At 37.0% G+C, this 18,616-nt stretch overlaps 1 protein-coding gene across 1 annotated transcript in view; it reads right to left on the reverse strand.

Annotated features, from left to right (window-relative positions):
• The window catches only part of LOC129271355 (kinesin-like protein KIF2A), a 62,807-nt gene that overhangs the window by 34,215 nt on the left and 9,976 nt on the right, over positions 1-18,616 (reverse strand). The window contains exons 2-3 of the mRNA XM_064106594.1: positions 3,069-3,163; positions 2,269-2,455 (exon numbers count right to left, since the gene is read on the reverse strand). Of these exons, the coding sequence (XP_063962664.1) occupies positions 2,269-2,455; positions 3,069-3,163 (282 nt within the window). The remainder of the gene's footprint in view (positions 1-2,268; positions 2,456-3,068; positions 3,164-18,616) is intronic.

An 18,616-nucleotide genomic window follows, 5' to 3' on the forward strand; every position in this document is an offset into this window, starting at 1 on the left:
AAGAGTTTCATTCTCCTTTAACTACGCCATACTGTCAGAGATAATGTAAAATTAATTATATTAAATTCAAACTCCAGATAATCCATGATTGAAAACAGCAAACTGAGCAAAAAAAAAAATTATATTAAACAAATAAAAATATGGCACTAATCCATTATGAAAATATACACAAGTAAGTACTTGATGGTATTTATTTGATTTAAAACATCATTAGAAAAGCACCACCTGAAAAGGAAAATAGCACGTTATTCAAAATATGAATGTACCGTACAAAATATAAATCATATGAAATGAAGTTACAATGAAATTCCTTGTGCATGCAGTTCAAATCAAAGTTCATGCAATTGCAAACTAAAATTAAACCGTCTAGAACAGCCAGCTGTAAATTTCATTTGAATTGCTTGAATGCATAATAATCATGTATTTATTAATACAACATAAAATTTTAACATATATGTAATTGTACAACACAATCCTACTTTATACATAAAAGACTATAAAATAGTATATTAAAAAGCATGGTGTATTTTGCGATTTTTGTCAGCAAATGAGAGTGATTTTTTCATGATATACATGTAAGGACCAATTAATTATACACAACTTCTAATAAGTTTATAGAGAAAGATGAGTATCCTTAAACATAACTACAAGCTCAGCCTGGGCTTGCATGAAATGTGCTGAACATTATTATAAAGGAAAGGTCATCGAATTCAAGGTTTGTCAGATATTTCAACTATGCAACTACTAGTAATGTGAGAGTAATAAAGCAATTACAGCCAACTCTGGTCAAATTGCTATTACAGTCGCGTCTTATAATGGTTGAATGTATGGGCTCATACTGTCGAGTGTTGTACTTTGAATCTTTTGGAATATCAGAATAAAATATGTAGGCCGATACATTAAACACAAAAAAAAATGGTAAACCTAATGAAATAATAAATGGACAGTTAAAATTTCAACAAATAGCATGCATGCACAGTAGTAAAATTGTATTTTAAATAAAATAATCATTTACAATAGGAAAAGAACAAAAATGCAAAACACATACTGTAGAATGGCAAAGATGAGAGAAGGGGTCAAGGTCTGTAATGCAGAAGTAAGATTTCTTGTGAAGTCCATGTAGTTTAAACAGTATGATCTAAAGATTGATCTATCTATATCTGTTGACAGTGTATATATGACCTTAACATTTTTGAGTCACTGTATTTCCAGGAATACTAGAAGTCCAAGGTTTAAAATGGAATTTGGCTTTCTTGTAGTTTGGACATATGCTCAATGTGTCTCTACGTGAACTACAAGTACATGTAAATTATATGGGTGTACAAAAGTTTATGGTAGGCTATGGTCATGTATCGTCAAAGTTTGGAAGTGGAGATTATTTGTAAAGCAATCTACATGTAAAATGAAATAGCACTTCACACAATTAGGACATAAATGTACTGTACATGTTTCTATGGATATGTAATAGTTCACAGCAAATATTGTTGCAATCAAGTGTGTTTCATTCCACCATTGCACATCCGGAGACACGTTTCGTCTGCATTTATGAACAACCCTTTATTTCCCATACGATGCCCATTTGCCCCAGAATGACCATGGATTTTCTGTATTTGTACTTTCTAGTTTCCAATTTACAGACATCCATGGAGAACAGTTTATTGGCAGACATGTACTCGAATGTACTGTAATCTCATTTGGGATCCAATAAAGGAAGCGTCTTGATGGACACCTTAACTTTTTAAAAACTTGATAAAGTGGGTACTTTATTGCGTTCTTTACAAGACAAAAATCAATACTTATATGTACATGTACACATACCCAGGGAGTCAATTGAAAGGGATGGCCATGAAGGGGGAGGGGGATCAAACGAACAATACCCCCTCCTCATGAACAATGCCCAGGTTCAGGTTCTTTGTTTAATAGTAGCCACGATAAAATACCACCTACAATGTACATGTATTGGTTCTTTGCTGAAATAATGCATGTACAGGGGGCTTATGGGTCATCGCGCAAGGAATTAAAAGATTTTATTGATTTTGCTGATTTGATTTTCACAAATTTTCTCATTGCAAAGCACAGTAGCATAAAGGAAAAATCTTTATGGGAAATGAAACACACAAATTCCAATGAGCTTCCCCAAAAAGTTTTGCCAATTAGAGGATGGGGGTATCATATGGGGTAGGAAACAAATACAAAGGCAAGTAAATGTAACAATCACATCAAACTCAAAACAAAAACAAAAACTTTGATGGGGCGATGACGACATACCTCTTGTTTCTCTTGGGGTCGGTTTAGCTGAAGGTCTGTTGGATTCTGGATGAGCAGCCTTTGCACTACTGATTCTACTCTTGGGTGCTGGGATGTGTGACTGGACCGGTGGGGCTGCTGCCGGGGGAGGGGGCTCCGCCGGTGCTGCTAGGTTAGGATTCAGGGCAAAGATGGCGGAGATTTCAATCTGTGTGGAAGAGAATAGCACATACACACCAAGAGTTCATGAGGGAGTATCAAAAACATATATGTATTCAGTGAAATATTCCAAAAGAACACATTGCATCTTTATACTGTATATGAATTTGATATTGATCCTGAATTACAAATGTTTTCAAAAAACATTTTCCCTTCTATTATAAATGCATCAATAATTATAAATTCATTACATACCAGTAGATTTTGTTCATACAGGGGTACGCGTATGTAAATAATGCAGTGCAAATTAAATTTCAATTCCCAAAGAAGTCCGTCCTGACTCTTATACTCACACAGTGAATGAAGAACCAACTGAATGAGATAATTTTCTGCGCTTCCAAAGTTACTTAAGTCTGCATTCATGAGTTCTTTTAATACCTACATGTATGGTATATTTAAAGAAAATCAACATCATGGGGGAGATTGTTGTTGTTGTTCGTTGAGGGTCATTTCCACACTCAAATGATCTCCTCAGTATACTCTCAGTGTGTCTGTCACAAGGTTGATGAGCTGCTAGGTACTGTTTGCTTTGTACTGGTGCTAGGAGGGGCTCTAAAATAAATTAAATTTTAAGAGTGAAATAAAATCAAACTGAATCACACCTCTTTTCCTTTTGTATCTCCTCTCTCAAACCATTCCACCGTTACACTGTCTGTGCCAGGGTTGATACCACTGATGCAAGCTGAATGTACTCTCCCTGTGTTTAAGAAAAAAAATAGAGTTTCAGTATTAAGAATGTCATCATTGCGAGGAAAGGTGGAAATCACTTTAATGAGTTTTCCAATGCTATCATCTACAAACAAAAGGTTTTAATTTTGGGAATTGATCTCCAAATGCCAAATGTATGTGATGAAACTTTCAGCATTTAGAGCCTACAAATTTATCATCCAACACTCCAACACCAAACAGTTAAGTGCAATGCTGCCATTTCGTCCACTCATGGCTATTGGACCAACTGGTAAATTAGACCATGTGGTGAGTGGACGAACTGATGGTAGACCAAATGATAGATTAGTAGACGAGTTGGCAATTGGACGAATTGGCATTAGACGAATTGGAAATAAACCCACCAAACTACATAATTTACAAACTCGGCTTTACGTATATCACTTTCGAGACAAATTATCCAAAAGTCAATTTCACAATTAGTGCTTTTAATAATAATATCACAATTACTAATTTATGAGATAGTTGGAAGAAGTTTTTTAGCCTTGAAATATACAGAGATATCATTGGAAAAGCATGAAAGAATAAAGCTCTCACAGAAAAAAGGGAAATTTCCCCAGTCACCATGTACACACTCTGCACTGTTAAATAATCTAATGATCACTACACAGGTAATTTGTACATTTAATTATGTACATGTGTATACTGTACAAGGACGTGCATTGAGCTGAACAGCAGTAGATGCAGGCTTTAACCAACTTCTGCATCATACTGTAATCGACCTAATTATTCATTGATCATTACACACGTGTACATGTACATGGTAGTTGAAAACAAATAAGTTTCAAATAGAAACAAAGATTGCATGACTCAAAATAAGTCAAATACATCCATGAATGGGCCTACATGTAGTCTAAATATACATACGAATTGGAAGAAAAAAAACAGGCTCTCTATTCACAGAAGAAATACACTGCCATTGCATTATTTCAAGGTAAAATCAATATCATTAATATAGAAATCATCCACAACCTCACAATAAACTGCACCCTGGAAACACCGGAGCTCAAACAAAAGATCTGCTGCAATTTTGACAGCTCCAGAAACAGATGGGTGTGTTCATAAATTTATTAGTAATTGTACCGATTAGGCTACTGCTGCATGTAAACAGTGACACCCACACATGCTTTGCAGTGCAACACAAGCTCTGTAGAAGCTGTTTTTTATGCATCATAATAAAGGTAGACTGTTAGTATTAAAAGATTCATGAAGTTGTATACAAAAACAATGTATTGCAATCAGAAATGAATCTTGAGAATTAGCTCCAATACCTACAGTACACTTTAGTACACTAATGTGAAAGTGATCATTGAGCTATAAAATCACATTTAAACTGACTTCCAGAGTGTGATGAGCCCTTGAACAAAAATGTACATTCAATTTAATAATACCAGAGTACATACAAATACTCTGCCATTATACATTGTTTGTTTAAAAGGATATTTAAAAAAAAATACATGGGAAGAGATATGAAAGGGAAATGTCTATTTCTTTTCATTTCTCATCAAATCCAATTACAATCTAGCCTATTCCTACATAAAAATATTACATACTGATAAATACCATTGCCATTGGAGTAAAACCATTGAGCCCCTTCATATATTCTCTCTAGCATTTTACCACAAGTACATGTGTATCTATTGTCTACGTGTATGAAATTAATCATTTTCTATTTAAAGCAAAGCATTATTGCATGCCTTTATTAAACTTGAAAAGACAATGCAAAATGGGTAATGAATTAGTGAGAAATCCACACGCCAAACAGTACCCACCCAAACAAAGAGCTTTCCTGTCAAGATTCTCCTAGCTAGCCTCATCCCAAGGGACTTGTCTAGGAGCATATTAATTGTCTGTCAGGCACCATGTACATGTATCATTAAAGGTCAAGTCCACCCTAGAAAAATGTTGACGTAAATAAATAGAGAAAAATCAAACTAGCATAATGCTGGAAATTTTATCAAAATCGGATGTAAAATAAGAAAGTTATTACATTTTGAAGTTTCACTTATTTTTCACAAAACAGTGATATGCACAACTCAGTGGCATGCAAATGAGACGGTCAATGATGTCCGTCAGTCACTATTTCTTTTGTTTTTTATTGTTTGAATTATACAATATTTCATTTTTTACAGATATGACAATAGGGACCAACTTGACTGAATCATATAGTTTTAAGCAATGCTAGTTTTACATGTTCATGGAGGAATCAATCGTTGTTTCACTTGACAATGAGGAGAAAATTAGAATATTTCACATTTCATGTAATAGAACACAAAAGAAATAGTGAGTGGATGACGTCACCAGTCTCCTCATTTGCATACCGACCAGGATGTCGTATAACTGTTTTGTGAAATTAAGCAAAACTTTAAAATGTCATAACTTTCTTATTTTACATCCGATTTTGATGAAGTTTTCAGTCTTTTGCTTGTTGGATTTTTCTCTTTTTATTCAAATCAACTTTTTGATGGGGTGGACTTGTCCTTTAATTTGTACAATGAGTGAATATTGCCCCCACACGCACCTTGTCTAATCTACACCAGACACCTACATGTACAGCAATCTACTTCATGGATATAAGCCATTCGTTCTAATTACCACTAGCAGAGATGCCAAGTTCAAAAAAATGTTATGCGTGAGATTTTCATGACTCGGTGTCTCTGCGCGCGCGCGCGGCCAGTACTTACACTTGTACGTTTCAAAAAGGCACACGCGCATTCGCGAGATATGGGCTTCATCATGATATCGATCCATACTACAAAACCATGCGATGCACGCACGCGATTCAATATCACGTACTAGCTATGCGCTGACTGCACTCTCGATTCGTCTCACGTGCCGGGGTAGACGCGAAGGCGGTCGGCCAGTGCGTATAATCTAGCGAATAATGCTACTTTTTCTTTTTTTCCTGTCGGGTCCCAATGCGTGAGAAAAATGGGTGCCATGCGTGAGATCGTGAGACTTGGTAGCTCTGCACTAGGTCAACTCTCATGTATGTGACAAAAAAGGTAAAAAGTAGATGAAGTTGAAGACAATCTAGGGATTAGGCTATACTATTCATTGACAAAATTAATAGCCCAAGTGAATATTAGACCAAGTGACTGAAGGTTGATCCAAGCGGCAATTTGGCCAAATGATAATAGACCAAGTGGTTTTTAGCCTAAACAGTAGTTAAATGAATTAGACCATCCCCTTGTCCACTATATTAAAGTGAACAAAACCACATCAAATAACACTCACAATCGTAGGCCTATTAATCATTGTTCCCATTTTGGCTTCTGCACTGATACACATCTTGAACAAAGGCTAGACCCACGAAATGAACCCCATGAAGCCTGTCTGGGATGTTAATCTTGACACAGATGGTCAAATTATCCATTCGATCTCCTTCCCTCTCGTCTTTCATTCATGATTGATAACCAAGCTTTAAACCGACATACATCACATGTACACCCAAACAATTATACCGTTACTTGGTCGCCGTTATAAGCGGAGCAGCTCGGTGACATGAAGCAAGCCGGGCTGTACAAATCTTGGAAAATGAACAGGGCTTCCACAAAAGCTATGACTCATAAAAGGGAATTTACAAATCTGTCATCATTTCATTACAGAAACATTGATACACTTTGGTTATTGAGTTTACTAAATGTATGTACATACATGTAGTATTTCCATGGTGTGACATTGTTTTTAAAGGTTAGGCCTATAGTACATTAAGGAATGATTTTTGGGGAGGGGTGAGTTAGACTTTTCTTCATGTGGAAAGCAGAGTGGTGGTGTCTCTGTCATCCCATTCACATCAAGATCAAGATTTGTATTATTGTCTACCACCCCCCCCCCCCCTTCACCCAAATTACATACAGGCGCATACTGTACGTAGACAATTCTCATAAGAAAAATAGTACTTTAATAGAATACTAATATGCAAAAGTCCCTGGAAAAACAGGTCAGGGATCAAGACCTACATGTACATCTACATGTATGTTTACACCCACCACCCCCCCCCCCCCCCTCCAGCCCCCTCGAGCTCTGACAAATGTTTCAATGCTGAAAACCAATAGTAGTTTTATACATAGTACATATTTCCTAGGTGTAAAAGAATACCTGATAATATTTACAATGTATTTTCTGGATCATTATACTGTACAACCCCCCCCCCAAAAAAAAAAAAAACCATGTCAATGTCAATAGAGAATGCCCAAATTGGAAGCTCACATGTGCATGTGATGTGATGTAATGTACTTGTATACATGTACATGTAGGCTTTACAAAACAGGTACCTGTATGATGTACATGTAACACTTTAAATCTACATTTTCCAATTGACAAAAAATAAGAAAATTATTTTAAACAATTTTTTATTTTAAACAGTAATGTTCAGCGATTTATATTATCTAGATTGTAGAGATGCTCTCATGGACTCAAAAATTTTCAATTTAGTCATGCTTCCTAAGATCACCCAGGCTTGTCACAGGAATAAGGAGACACTCCGTTCTGACTCATCTCACTAATAATAGAGAGTGAGTGAGTCTCGTCCGTCCGCTGCTGCATCTCCCCCGCTCCCTCTCTCTGCTTCTCTCTGCCTCACATACGTAATGCATATTATGAGCAAGCGTGCATTTTACCATTTGAACAGAGTGTATTCTGTACTGTACAGTAGCATGAAGCCATGTGGCCTCCATGTACATGTATGTACATTATGATGTACAATGTACCCCGAAACATCACGCCTGACATTGTCCTGCACCCCTTAATAGCTGCAGGAGGCCTACATTGTGCAGCATGTACATGTACATGTATGTACATAACGCAATCCAGGACAAATGTCTGACAAGGAGAAATATTGTGCACATTTCATATCATTAATAACAATAATAATAAATGCAATTTATTACATGTATGTAGGTGCCATATCCATCTCGTAAGAGATGCTCAAGGCGCTCTTGAAGGGGGGAGCAAACAAAATAATAAATAACAAAAAATCATCATTGATAAAAAAGGTACATACATGTACATGTAAGTTTTTAGCTATATTTCGACACACTACCCCAGATCTCTCGTGGGAGGGAATTCCATAGTGAGGGCCCGCCCCGCATGGATGAATGCCCTTTCCCTCACTTTGTTTTACATTTTTATAGCTGGATTAACAAGTGTAACGCTTCTGGCAGTCACGCCTACATTACTAAAATTCGATATAACATCAGTGCTGACTTGAATGACTATTCAATAGAATAATTATAAAAAACAAGGTGGTTCACAAACCATGATTCTCGCCTGATATCGTGATCGATAAAATATGAAAAATATGCAAATTGATCTTTTGACCTTATCATCCTCATCCCGTGTATAACCAATGGTTGTTCGTACACAATTGATGCAGAAATAAGAGCAATTTGAACAAAAAATTGCCCTTTTGACCCCATCACCTTCAATCATTACCCAAGGGTCATGTACCAAGTGTCAATATAATTGATGTAGAAATAAAGAAATGAGAGCAATTTAAACAAAAACATAACCTTTTGACCCCTAGATGACCTTTGACCCAATCACCCTCATGGAAGCACACTATTACCCAAGGATCATATGTACCTAGTATCAACATAATTGATGCAGAAATAAAGAAATAAGAGCAATTTGAACAAACACTTGACCTTTTGACCCCCTAGATGACATTTGACCCCATCACCCTCATGGACACACATTACCCAAGGATCATATGAATCAAGTGTTAAAATAATTGATGCAGAAATAAAGAAATAAGAGCAAGTTGAACAACAAATTTAACATCATTTTACCTTTTGACCCCTATATGACCTTTGACCCCATCAACCTTATTATGGACAGTTTCATGAACTAGATCCATAAACTTTCAGTTGTGATGGCAATTCAACAATTACCCCCAACATGACCAAAGTTTGTTGACCCTAAATAACCTTTGACCTTGGTCATGCGACCCAAAACTTAAGCAGGATATTCAGTGATACACCATTCACCATTACCCTTCTGTTAAAGATTCATGAACGAGATCCATAGACTTTCAAAGTTATGATGGGAATTCAACAATTACCTCTAACATGACCAAAGTTCCCTGACCCTGAACGACCTTTGACCTGGCCATATGAACTGAAACTCAGGCAGGACATTCAGTGATACGACATCACCCTTGTCAGGCCTCTACCAAAAAAATTTGCTGGCCCGATAGAAAAAACTGCTTGCCCGATTTTTTTTCAAAAATTCTTTTGATCTTAATTATTCTTTTCTGTCCTGGTTGAACTTGATTTACTGGCGCTGGCCTCGGCATTTCTTTTTCTTGACTCTTGTTCAAGTTGTTCTGGTCGCTGATCGCGACTACAAAAGTCGCCTGTTTTAGTCTGACGACTCATTGTTTATTTGGTTTGAAGTTGAAGCCGAGTCATGGCCAAGTCAGTCCGAAGCTTGCATGCATTCAGCACGATCTAGCTCGAGAGTCGGCTGGCTCGCGATCGCTTGTGTACGTACGTACATGTACTGTAGCGCCAATGTATTAGAGCATGCGCTAAGAGGACGAGAGAGGGGTTTCCCCAGCTACATGTAGCTCCTTCGTCGATTAGTAGTGCATGCGCACAGTATAGTTTAGAAAGTAAGATGGCAGCCCCCATCGAACGTGACCGCTGGCGATAAATTGGCGCTGATTTGACAAGTTTCCACTGTTTTTGCAATTTATCGAAAAATTATTAAAATTTACTGTAATATCGTTTTCATTTTTTGTCGCACCCTGCTTGTGTCTACGTTTCATGAACTAGATCCATAAACTTTTAAAGTTATTTACTTTGTAAATTATGATGGCATTTCTATAACTTAACCTTCATTAAGATTTCATGTTGACGACACCCCCGTCGGAAAAGTACTAATTTGGTTCAAATTTGATAAACTTAGACTTGTACATGTAAGTTATAACTAATGCCCAGTAATAACAAGATACAAACAATGAACATTAAATGAACAATTAAAGCCCCTTTAATTGTTCATTTATTTAAATGTTCATTGTTTGTATCTTGTTCCAAACTGAAAATAATATGATATGAAGAGATAAAGAAAAATCAGACAAACAAAACCCTGAAAATTTCATCAAAATCGGACAAGGAATATAACAAAGTAATATGACATTTTAAAGTTTTGACAGTTCTATAGGCATGTCCGGTGACTGTGGTGAAACAGTTCTATAGGCATGAATATTCAATGAGCAAACTGATATCATATCCCCACTTGTTCTTTTGGATTTTATTATATGAAATTAGGTTTATTCATTTTTTCCCTCCAAAGACTAAAACAAGTGGAATGCCTCTGGCCGTCTCACCTGCATCACGCGATTCAATATAGCAGCAGTGCTGATTTTGAAAACTACTATAACTCGCACAAGATGTTCAGTGATACTTGGTTACTCTTATTTCCACGTTTTATGAACTAGACCAATACACTTATAGAGATATGATGGCAATTCAACAAATACCCCCAACGTGGCCAAAGTTCTTTGACCTTACATGACCTTTGACCTTGATCATGTGACCTGAAACTCGCACAGGATGTTCAGTAATACTTGATTACTATTATGTCCAAGTTTCATGAATCAGATCCATAAACTTTCAAAGTTATGATGGTAATTCAACAGATACCCCCAATTCGGCCAAAGTTCATTGACCCTAAATGACCTTTGACCTTGGTCATGTGACATGAAACTCATGCAGGATGTTCAGTGATACTTGATTAACCTTATGTATAATTTTCATGAACTAGGTCCATATATTTTCTAAGTTATGATGACATTTCAAAAACTTAACCTTAGGTTAAGATTTTGATGTTGATTCCCCCAACATGGTCTAAGTTCATTGACCCTAAATGACCTTTGACCTTGGTCATGTGACATGAAACTCAGGCAGGATGTTCAGTAATACTTGATTAACCTTATGGCCAAGTTTCATGAACTAGGTCCATATACTTTCTAAGTTATGCTGTCATTTCAAAAACTTAACCTCAGGTTAAGATTTGGTGTTGACGCAGCCGCCACCGTCGCCGTCGGAAAAGCGGCGCCTATAGTCTCACTCTGCTATGCAGGTGAGACAAAAATGGGATTGACAACTGATGGAGTGCATTAGATATTCACTGCTGCAACATATTTCATTATACGGGAGACTAATCGTTCAAACATGTATCAAATAATGAAACAATTATGATTTCATGTAATAGCATCAGAAAAGGGAAAGTGGGGATGTGACATCATCAGCCCACCTAATGAAAATTCATGACGGTATGCATAAAATCGTTTTCACAAAACATTGCTAAACTTAAAACTTATTTAAATTTTGTTATTTGTTATCAGATGTTGATGAAATTTTCAGCATTTTGCTCTGTGAATTTTACTCTCTTTATTTAGATATAAATATTCCCAGCCCGGAGTACCCCCATTAACAATAAATTAAATAAAATGACAATGAAGGAAAACTAAATAGCAATTAAATAAACAAGGTATTTTATGAATTTGTAATGTAAACAAGCAAGACAAACTGTGATGCAAAACTGCGATGAATCTGAAAACTGAAAAATGGCTCTCGAAATTTTTTCAAAATGGCTCCCTAAAAAAAAAAGTAATTTCAACTCTGGATAAAATAAATCTTAACAATCAATTGGACACTCTTTACAGATGGTTTGCCCTAGATTTAATTTTATGATGTCATTAACATCAATTGTAAGGTTGACTTTTTACATGTACATGATAGACCCCTTGTCTACATGTAAATACCACTTCGTCTGATCATCTGTTTGTCTATACTGACCAACTGGGCTATTTTTGTGCACTTTTTCCATGACTATGGACTACCCTTTAGGTGGTTTCAGACCGCCTCGCAGTTCGTCAGTTCCAGGTATTCTCTGATCAGGAAATTTACCCCGATCAGAAAATACCAGGTATTTTGGTAATGGGAACGCAAACTACGCGTAATTTCCCCGAAAGAAAATACCTGCTAAATAGTAGGTACTTGGCGAAATTACAAGAACTTTCGCGGGGATTTTTCCAAGGTCGCAGGTATTTTGGTAATGTGAAAGCAATTTACGGGAACTTTTAGCCCAGCGTGTTGTTGGGCGCTGGCGCCGTGGGTGGCTGCTGGGCTAGTGGTTTTGAATCTCGCGCCTTGCCTGCTTATTAGACCATACTGCGCATGCTCCTAACTTCAGGAATTTATCCCAAAGGGTATGTTTCGCGGCGGTGTGAATGCAGGAATAATTAATGGGTATTTTTTAGCCTAAAAATGTTCTCGTAATTTAACAGGGATTCTTGTGATCGAGGCGGTTTGAAACCACCTTTTGATCAATTGGGAGAAAACAGCTGCTCATAAACATGAAATAGGAATACCCATGGGGGTAAAGTTTTAGGTCTCTTGACCCTCCCCCATCATGCAACATTCCCTTCAGCTGAGTGTCACATTCAAGCGTGCCGAGACAACTTTGCCCTTCAACCGAGTTGTCTTTGCTTTTCAGAACGGAGGCGCGCAGATCTGAGCAAACACGTCTGATTTTTAAAGACAAAAGAGGTGCATTTCATGAGTACATGTAAATAATTAGGCCTATTATTCACCGATTTTTATATCAAAATTGATAGTAACAAGCAAAATCGGCATTTGCGCAGCAGAAATACATGTAAGTTGTTCTCTCAGCAATCGAACAACATGGGGTTTAGAGCACAATCTAAATTAAATCGCCGAAATTTATTGCAGTGCACGACTATACACGTCCGATATTTGGCGTTCTGCGTCCAATATTTGGGACAAACAAGTTTCCATTAGCAAGTAAAGAATTTCTGTTTACTATATTTTTTTTCAATTTTCATTTATGACATCAATATTCCACATTTTCACAACAATATGATTGATTCAATGATTGGGTTTGGGGGGCTCCAATTACATGTATGCTTTAAGCATCTGATATTTGGATACTTTTTATGCTTATGTCATCAGAGTCCTCTTGGCTATGGGAATCCTAACTTTTCATGAATATTTTTTTCTAAACGAATAAACAAAAAGCACTGTGTCTTGCACATACATGTAGAGTATTAAAAACAAGCCCATGATTCGACAAGTGCCTCCATTCGACAAGACATACTTATTTCACAAGCCAGCAGAGTCAAACACCACAACACACACCAAATACATTTATTATACATGCACGGGTACAATCACTCACCACATGAAAGTCCTGATTTTAACTCCAAAATCTTGTTTAAAAGGTAAAATTTGTCCTAAAAATTGCAAAATCTGTGCCATATTTCCAGACCATGCGGCAGCTTATCTCAAATTTAAGAAAGGGGGGGTCGCCGAAAAATGCAATAAAAATGAAGAAATCTGTGGTTTCGTTCTGAGTTCGCAAACGTTCTCGCAAATTTAGGGTGATCTTCAAAATTACCAATCACAAAAGAAAACAAGTGGAACGCCTCTGGCAGTCTCGCCTGCATTACGCGATTTAATATAGCAGCAGTGCTAACTTTGAAAACTACTATAAAATAATCATTCACAAAAACACCATTCATATAATGACATAATACCACGTTCATTGACCATAAATGACATTTGAACGGTGACTTAAGACTTGTCAACTACACCCATGTCCACATTCATTCACTCTATCTATAAACTTTCAAAGTTATGATGGCAATTCAACAATTACCCCAACATTGCCTAAGTTTATTGACTTTAACTGACCTTTGACCTTGGTTTTGTGACCTGAAACTCACAAGGGATGTTCAGTGATACTTGATTACTCTTATATCCCAAGTTTTATGAACTAGATCCATAAACTTTCAGAGTTACGATGGTAATTCAACAAATACCCCCAACACGGCCAAAGTTCATTGACCTTTAGTGCCCTTTGACCATGGTCATGTGACCTGAAACTCGTACAGGATGTTTAGTGATACTTGATTACTCTTTTGTCCAAGTTTTATGAACTAGATCTGTAAACTTTCAGAGTTAGGATGGTAATTTAACATATACCCCCAACACGGCCAAAGTTCATTGACCTTAAATGACCATTGACCATGGTCATGTGACCTGAAACTCGCACAGGATATTCAGTGGTACTTAATTAACCTAATGTCCAAGTTTCATGAACTAGATCCATAAATTTTCAAAGTTATGATGGTAATTCAACAAATACCCCCAACTTGACCAAAGTTCATTGACCCTAAATGACCTCTGACCTTGGTCACGTGACCTGAAACTCAAGCAGGATGTTCACTTTTACTTGATTAACCTTATGTCCAAGTTTCATGAACTAGGTCCATATACTTTCTAAGTTATGATGTCATTTCAAAAGCTTAACCTTCGGTTAAGATTTTGAAAATAATTCTCCCAACATGGTCAAAGTTCATTGACCCTAAATGACCTTTGACCTTGGTCATGTGACCTGAAACTCAGGCAGGATGTTCAGTAATACTTGATTAACCTTATGTCCAAGTTTCATGAACTTGGTCCATAGACTTTCTAAGTTATGATGTCATTTCAAAAACTTAACCTTAGGTTAAGATTTGATGTTGACGCCGCCGCCGCCGCCATCGCCGTCGGAAAAGCGGCGCCTATAGTCTCGCTCTGCTATGCAGGCGAGACAAAAACTGAAAAACTCTACAGCATTGAATTTGCACAGAAATTAAGTTGACGGCATGCCGGCAGCAGGCCTTCATTCAACATGGGGCACTCAAATTATATTTTGATGGGGATGTCTCTCACGAAACACTAAAATGGGGGTCTAAGGAACTGACTATAAGGCTAAAATACAGGCTCTTGGGAACTATAATACATGTATATTAGGAAGTGTGAAAAACAGGGTCTACGGAACAGGATCGCGGGTTCACAAACCTATTTCTATTTTATTACAATGTATACAGGCGCACAGCTAATATGGGAGACTGTCTACCATATCTGTGACTTTTGTAAAGAATTTGGGTATCCAATTTGCTGCAAAATAATACCTTGGCAGAAATGGAAATGTGAAGCAGATTCCTCATTAACCCCTTTTCACCATCTAGACTGGGCTCCAAAAGAGCAGATTGGCAGGCATGTTCGCACGCTCAGCTGTAGCTGTGCTGACGGAGATCGAGCGATCGAAGAAGAACCTGGCTGACCCGGTTTGTCATCAAAATTCACTATTTTCTGACATATTTTTCAGAAAGGTGGTAAGCTGAATGTATTTAATATAAATTTATCTTTATTATTTATTACCTTTTCCTCCAACAAAAAAGCAAAATTTAGGAGTAATAGAGGACCCTTTTCTCCATAGACGCTGTAGTTAAGCGGCGTTTGTTTGCCCCACCATTTCGAGCCCAATGGCCGTCATCGATCTATTGACAGAGGGGATGCCGCAAAGCCAGACGAAGACTCAGCGGAGCATATCCCTGGCAGAAATAGACCTATTTATCGGTCAAATGAAGTTATTACCTTTCATCTTTCTTGTTTTTATCAACAGTTACCCATGACCATATCCCTAAAATACAACTGAACTGACTATAGTCATGTATTCTATTACCGGATTATCGTGATTCCGGACGCGCGATTACTGCATACTAAAACAATTTCGTACTGTAAGACTTCCGCAGTTCAATTTCAGAGAGCAATACATGGAACAAGAGTGCAAAAACAAGTCGAAAAAATCAAACTTAGACCCTTATTTATCTCTAAAATGACAGAAAATGCTTAAATATCATATAACATCGTTTACATTAATAATTGATATATTTTCTGACGGAAATATGGGTCCGATTTGCCGAATTTCAATCTCATCGGTGCCTCCGATCGAATTCTGAGGTGTGGTGTAATGGTGTATTGTGGGTGATTGTCGACTGTTCGACTCAAGGTACCGTGCGCGAGGTTTACTGTGAGTATTGCCGTCGACGATTGACAGCGCATCGATAGAACTTGATGAGCGTCACGATATGAACAAGCATAATATTGGAAAGAGTCATGAAACATGCAGCTAACATGGAAAAATAAAAATAAAGTTAGCAAACCCAAATTTATTACCAACACCTGCTCAGATTTTATATGAAAAAAAGCAAACAAAAACTTAGACCAAAAGCTTCAGTCTCTGTATTTGGTTGTTCCGCTGAACTGCGTTGGCTCCACTCACCAATACATAACAAAGTTTTGTTGGCCCGTACGTAAAGACAACGTATTTATAGCAGTAATGTTAGATCTAACATTCGGTGGAAACCCAATTTTTGGATCGTTTTTGTACATTAAATGTCACATAAAAAAGAAATTACATCAAACTTGACAAGAAAAGATGTGACCAGCCACCCCAAAGCCAACAATACGTCGCCCAAAATGAATTTTGAGATTTTTTATTGAATTTGAAAAAGCACATCCTAAGCTTTAAAATAATAAAGCAATATTGACTGGCCTCGGGGCGATGCGACATATATCGCCCAAACTAGATTTATATCGCCCGAGTCGTAGACGAGGGTGATATCAATTTAGTGAGGGCGATATATGTCCTTTCGCCCCCAGGCCAGTCAATATTGCTATTATTAACCAAATCAGACATCTAGAGCAAAAATCGTTAAAATTCAGATATTTTAAATTTTTTTTTAGAATGAAAATCTAGTTTATCATGTTGAGCAGACTGGGCCTCTGAACTTTACCATTGTGACGTAATTGAAATGACGCGTCCCTGGCCTAGGGACGCAGTATCCAGCGTTGTCTTAACTTGATTACCATTATGACGTTATGGCGCGGTTCAAGGACGCGTGCAAAATTGCGTAGAATACCCGGATATTAGCGCTGCCTTTTATTGCCCGCTACATTTCCACGCATTTTCTCATTGACTTTCCTGAGCGGGCAATAAATTGGGCCCGTGGATAAACAATTGGAATTTTATTGACCGGCCATTTGATCCCAGTCTTAAGCAGGCAACAATGTTTCAAAGTTGCCCTGCTCAGATGTCTGATACAGTTAATAATATATGATTTGTCAAATTTGATCAACAATAACTCACTCAAATACTTGATTGAATGCAGAGAATAAAAAAGTAAGAGCTTCAGAATACGAGGAGAAAACAACATTTGAAGTTTTTGTTCACTCAGGCATGATATGTGCACACTGTGAAGTTTTAATGAAACTTTCAAGCAAAAAATGATTATTTCACAAATACTAAATTTATTACGTGATTATAAATAATTATTAGTATTATACTAATTATTTATAATTACCTGATAAATTTTAACAAAATTTTGCGAAATAATATTTTTTTTCTATAAATTATTCATCAGAACGGCATCGCTAGCCAGAAGTACGTCATACATTAGACCAAAAGCTTCAGTCTCTGTATTTTGGTTGTTCCGCTGAACTGCGTTGGCTCACTGACCAATACATAGACTGAAGAGGATGGGGGCCCGTACCTACAGCCAACGTATAGTGAAGTAGCGTTTTATAGATCGCGATTTAAAACTGTTTTTTAAGCAAATTTAAAAGTTTCATGGTTTCTATTATCAGGGAAATATAAATAACTTAAGTAATTGCATACCTTGGGCCGGAGTTATTGAAAAAAATCCTCTGGATGATTGAGAAATCTGTCATCTAAGACATTTTCACCTGACCTGACGGTTTTTCTTGCAAGTTGCCATCTTGAATGACGTCATTATCGTTATTAAGTTTTTAATGTCTCGATATATCGCGATTATAACTAGTATCGTTTATCTTCGTGTAGTGTATCGTATCGTATAAGGAGCAGATCGTATAATATCAAAAGCAATATCGATATCACATTCGTGATTGATGACGCCCTCTCCGTTCGTTTGTAAATATTTCATAGTTTGGCTGCCATTTTGACCATTTTTATCATGTTCAACCCAATTAAACATCGGTAAAGTATCATTTTCATGCCTTTTCATCTATATCGTTTAAAGTATTTTGATAATGAAATATCAAGTTTTAAAAGTTTGTTGGTTATACATCCTTAGATTGTAAATTCGATGTGTAAAATTACATCAAACTTTGGACTGTGAATTGACAAAAGGTAGGGAATGAGAACACATGCGAGCCCACACGTACACCCTACCATCGGTAAATGGGGATAACAGTAAAATGTCAGAAATTGTTGAATAAATCCCCAGAAACGACGGTTATTCCTGTCTAGTCATACATAAGCAGTTCAAGGGTCGACGCTATTGTAATTGCGTTGTTTACATGTGGATCGAGGGGTCTACTCGGCATCAGTTAGGTAAGAAACCTTAATTTTTTCACATTTATATATAATTTTTAAAACCTTCCTACGCATTAGGCGTAGGAAGGTGTAAAAATCAATGAAATTCATAAAATTCAAGTGATTTTTGTTTCAAAAGATGGATTTCCGAGGGAAATCCATCTTTATTTTGGCCCTTCTCTTCTGCGACTAAGGGAAGAGTGTCAAG

The sequence above is a fragment of the Lytechinus pictus genome, chromosome 11 (genome assembly GCF_037042905.1).
Source record: "Lytechinus pictus isolate F3 Inbred chromosome 11, Lp3.0, whole genome shotgun sequence".
NCBI classification, from domain to species: Eukaryota; Metazoa; Echinodermata; class Echinoidea; order Temnopleuroida; family Toxopneustidae; genus Lytechinus; species Lytechinus pictus.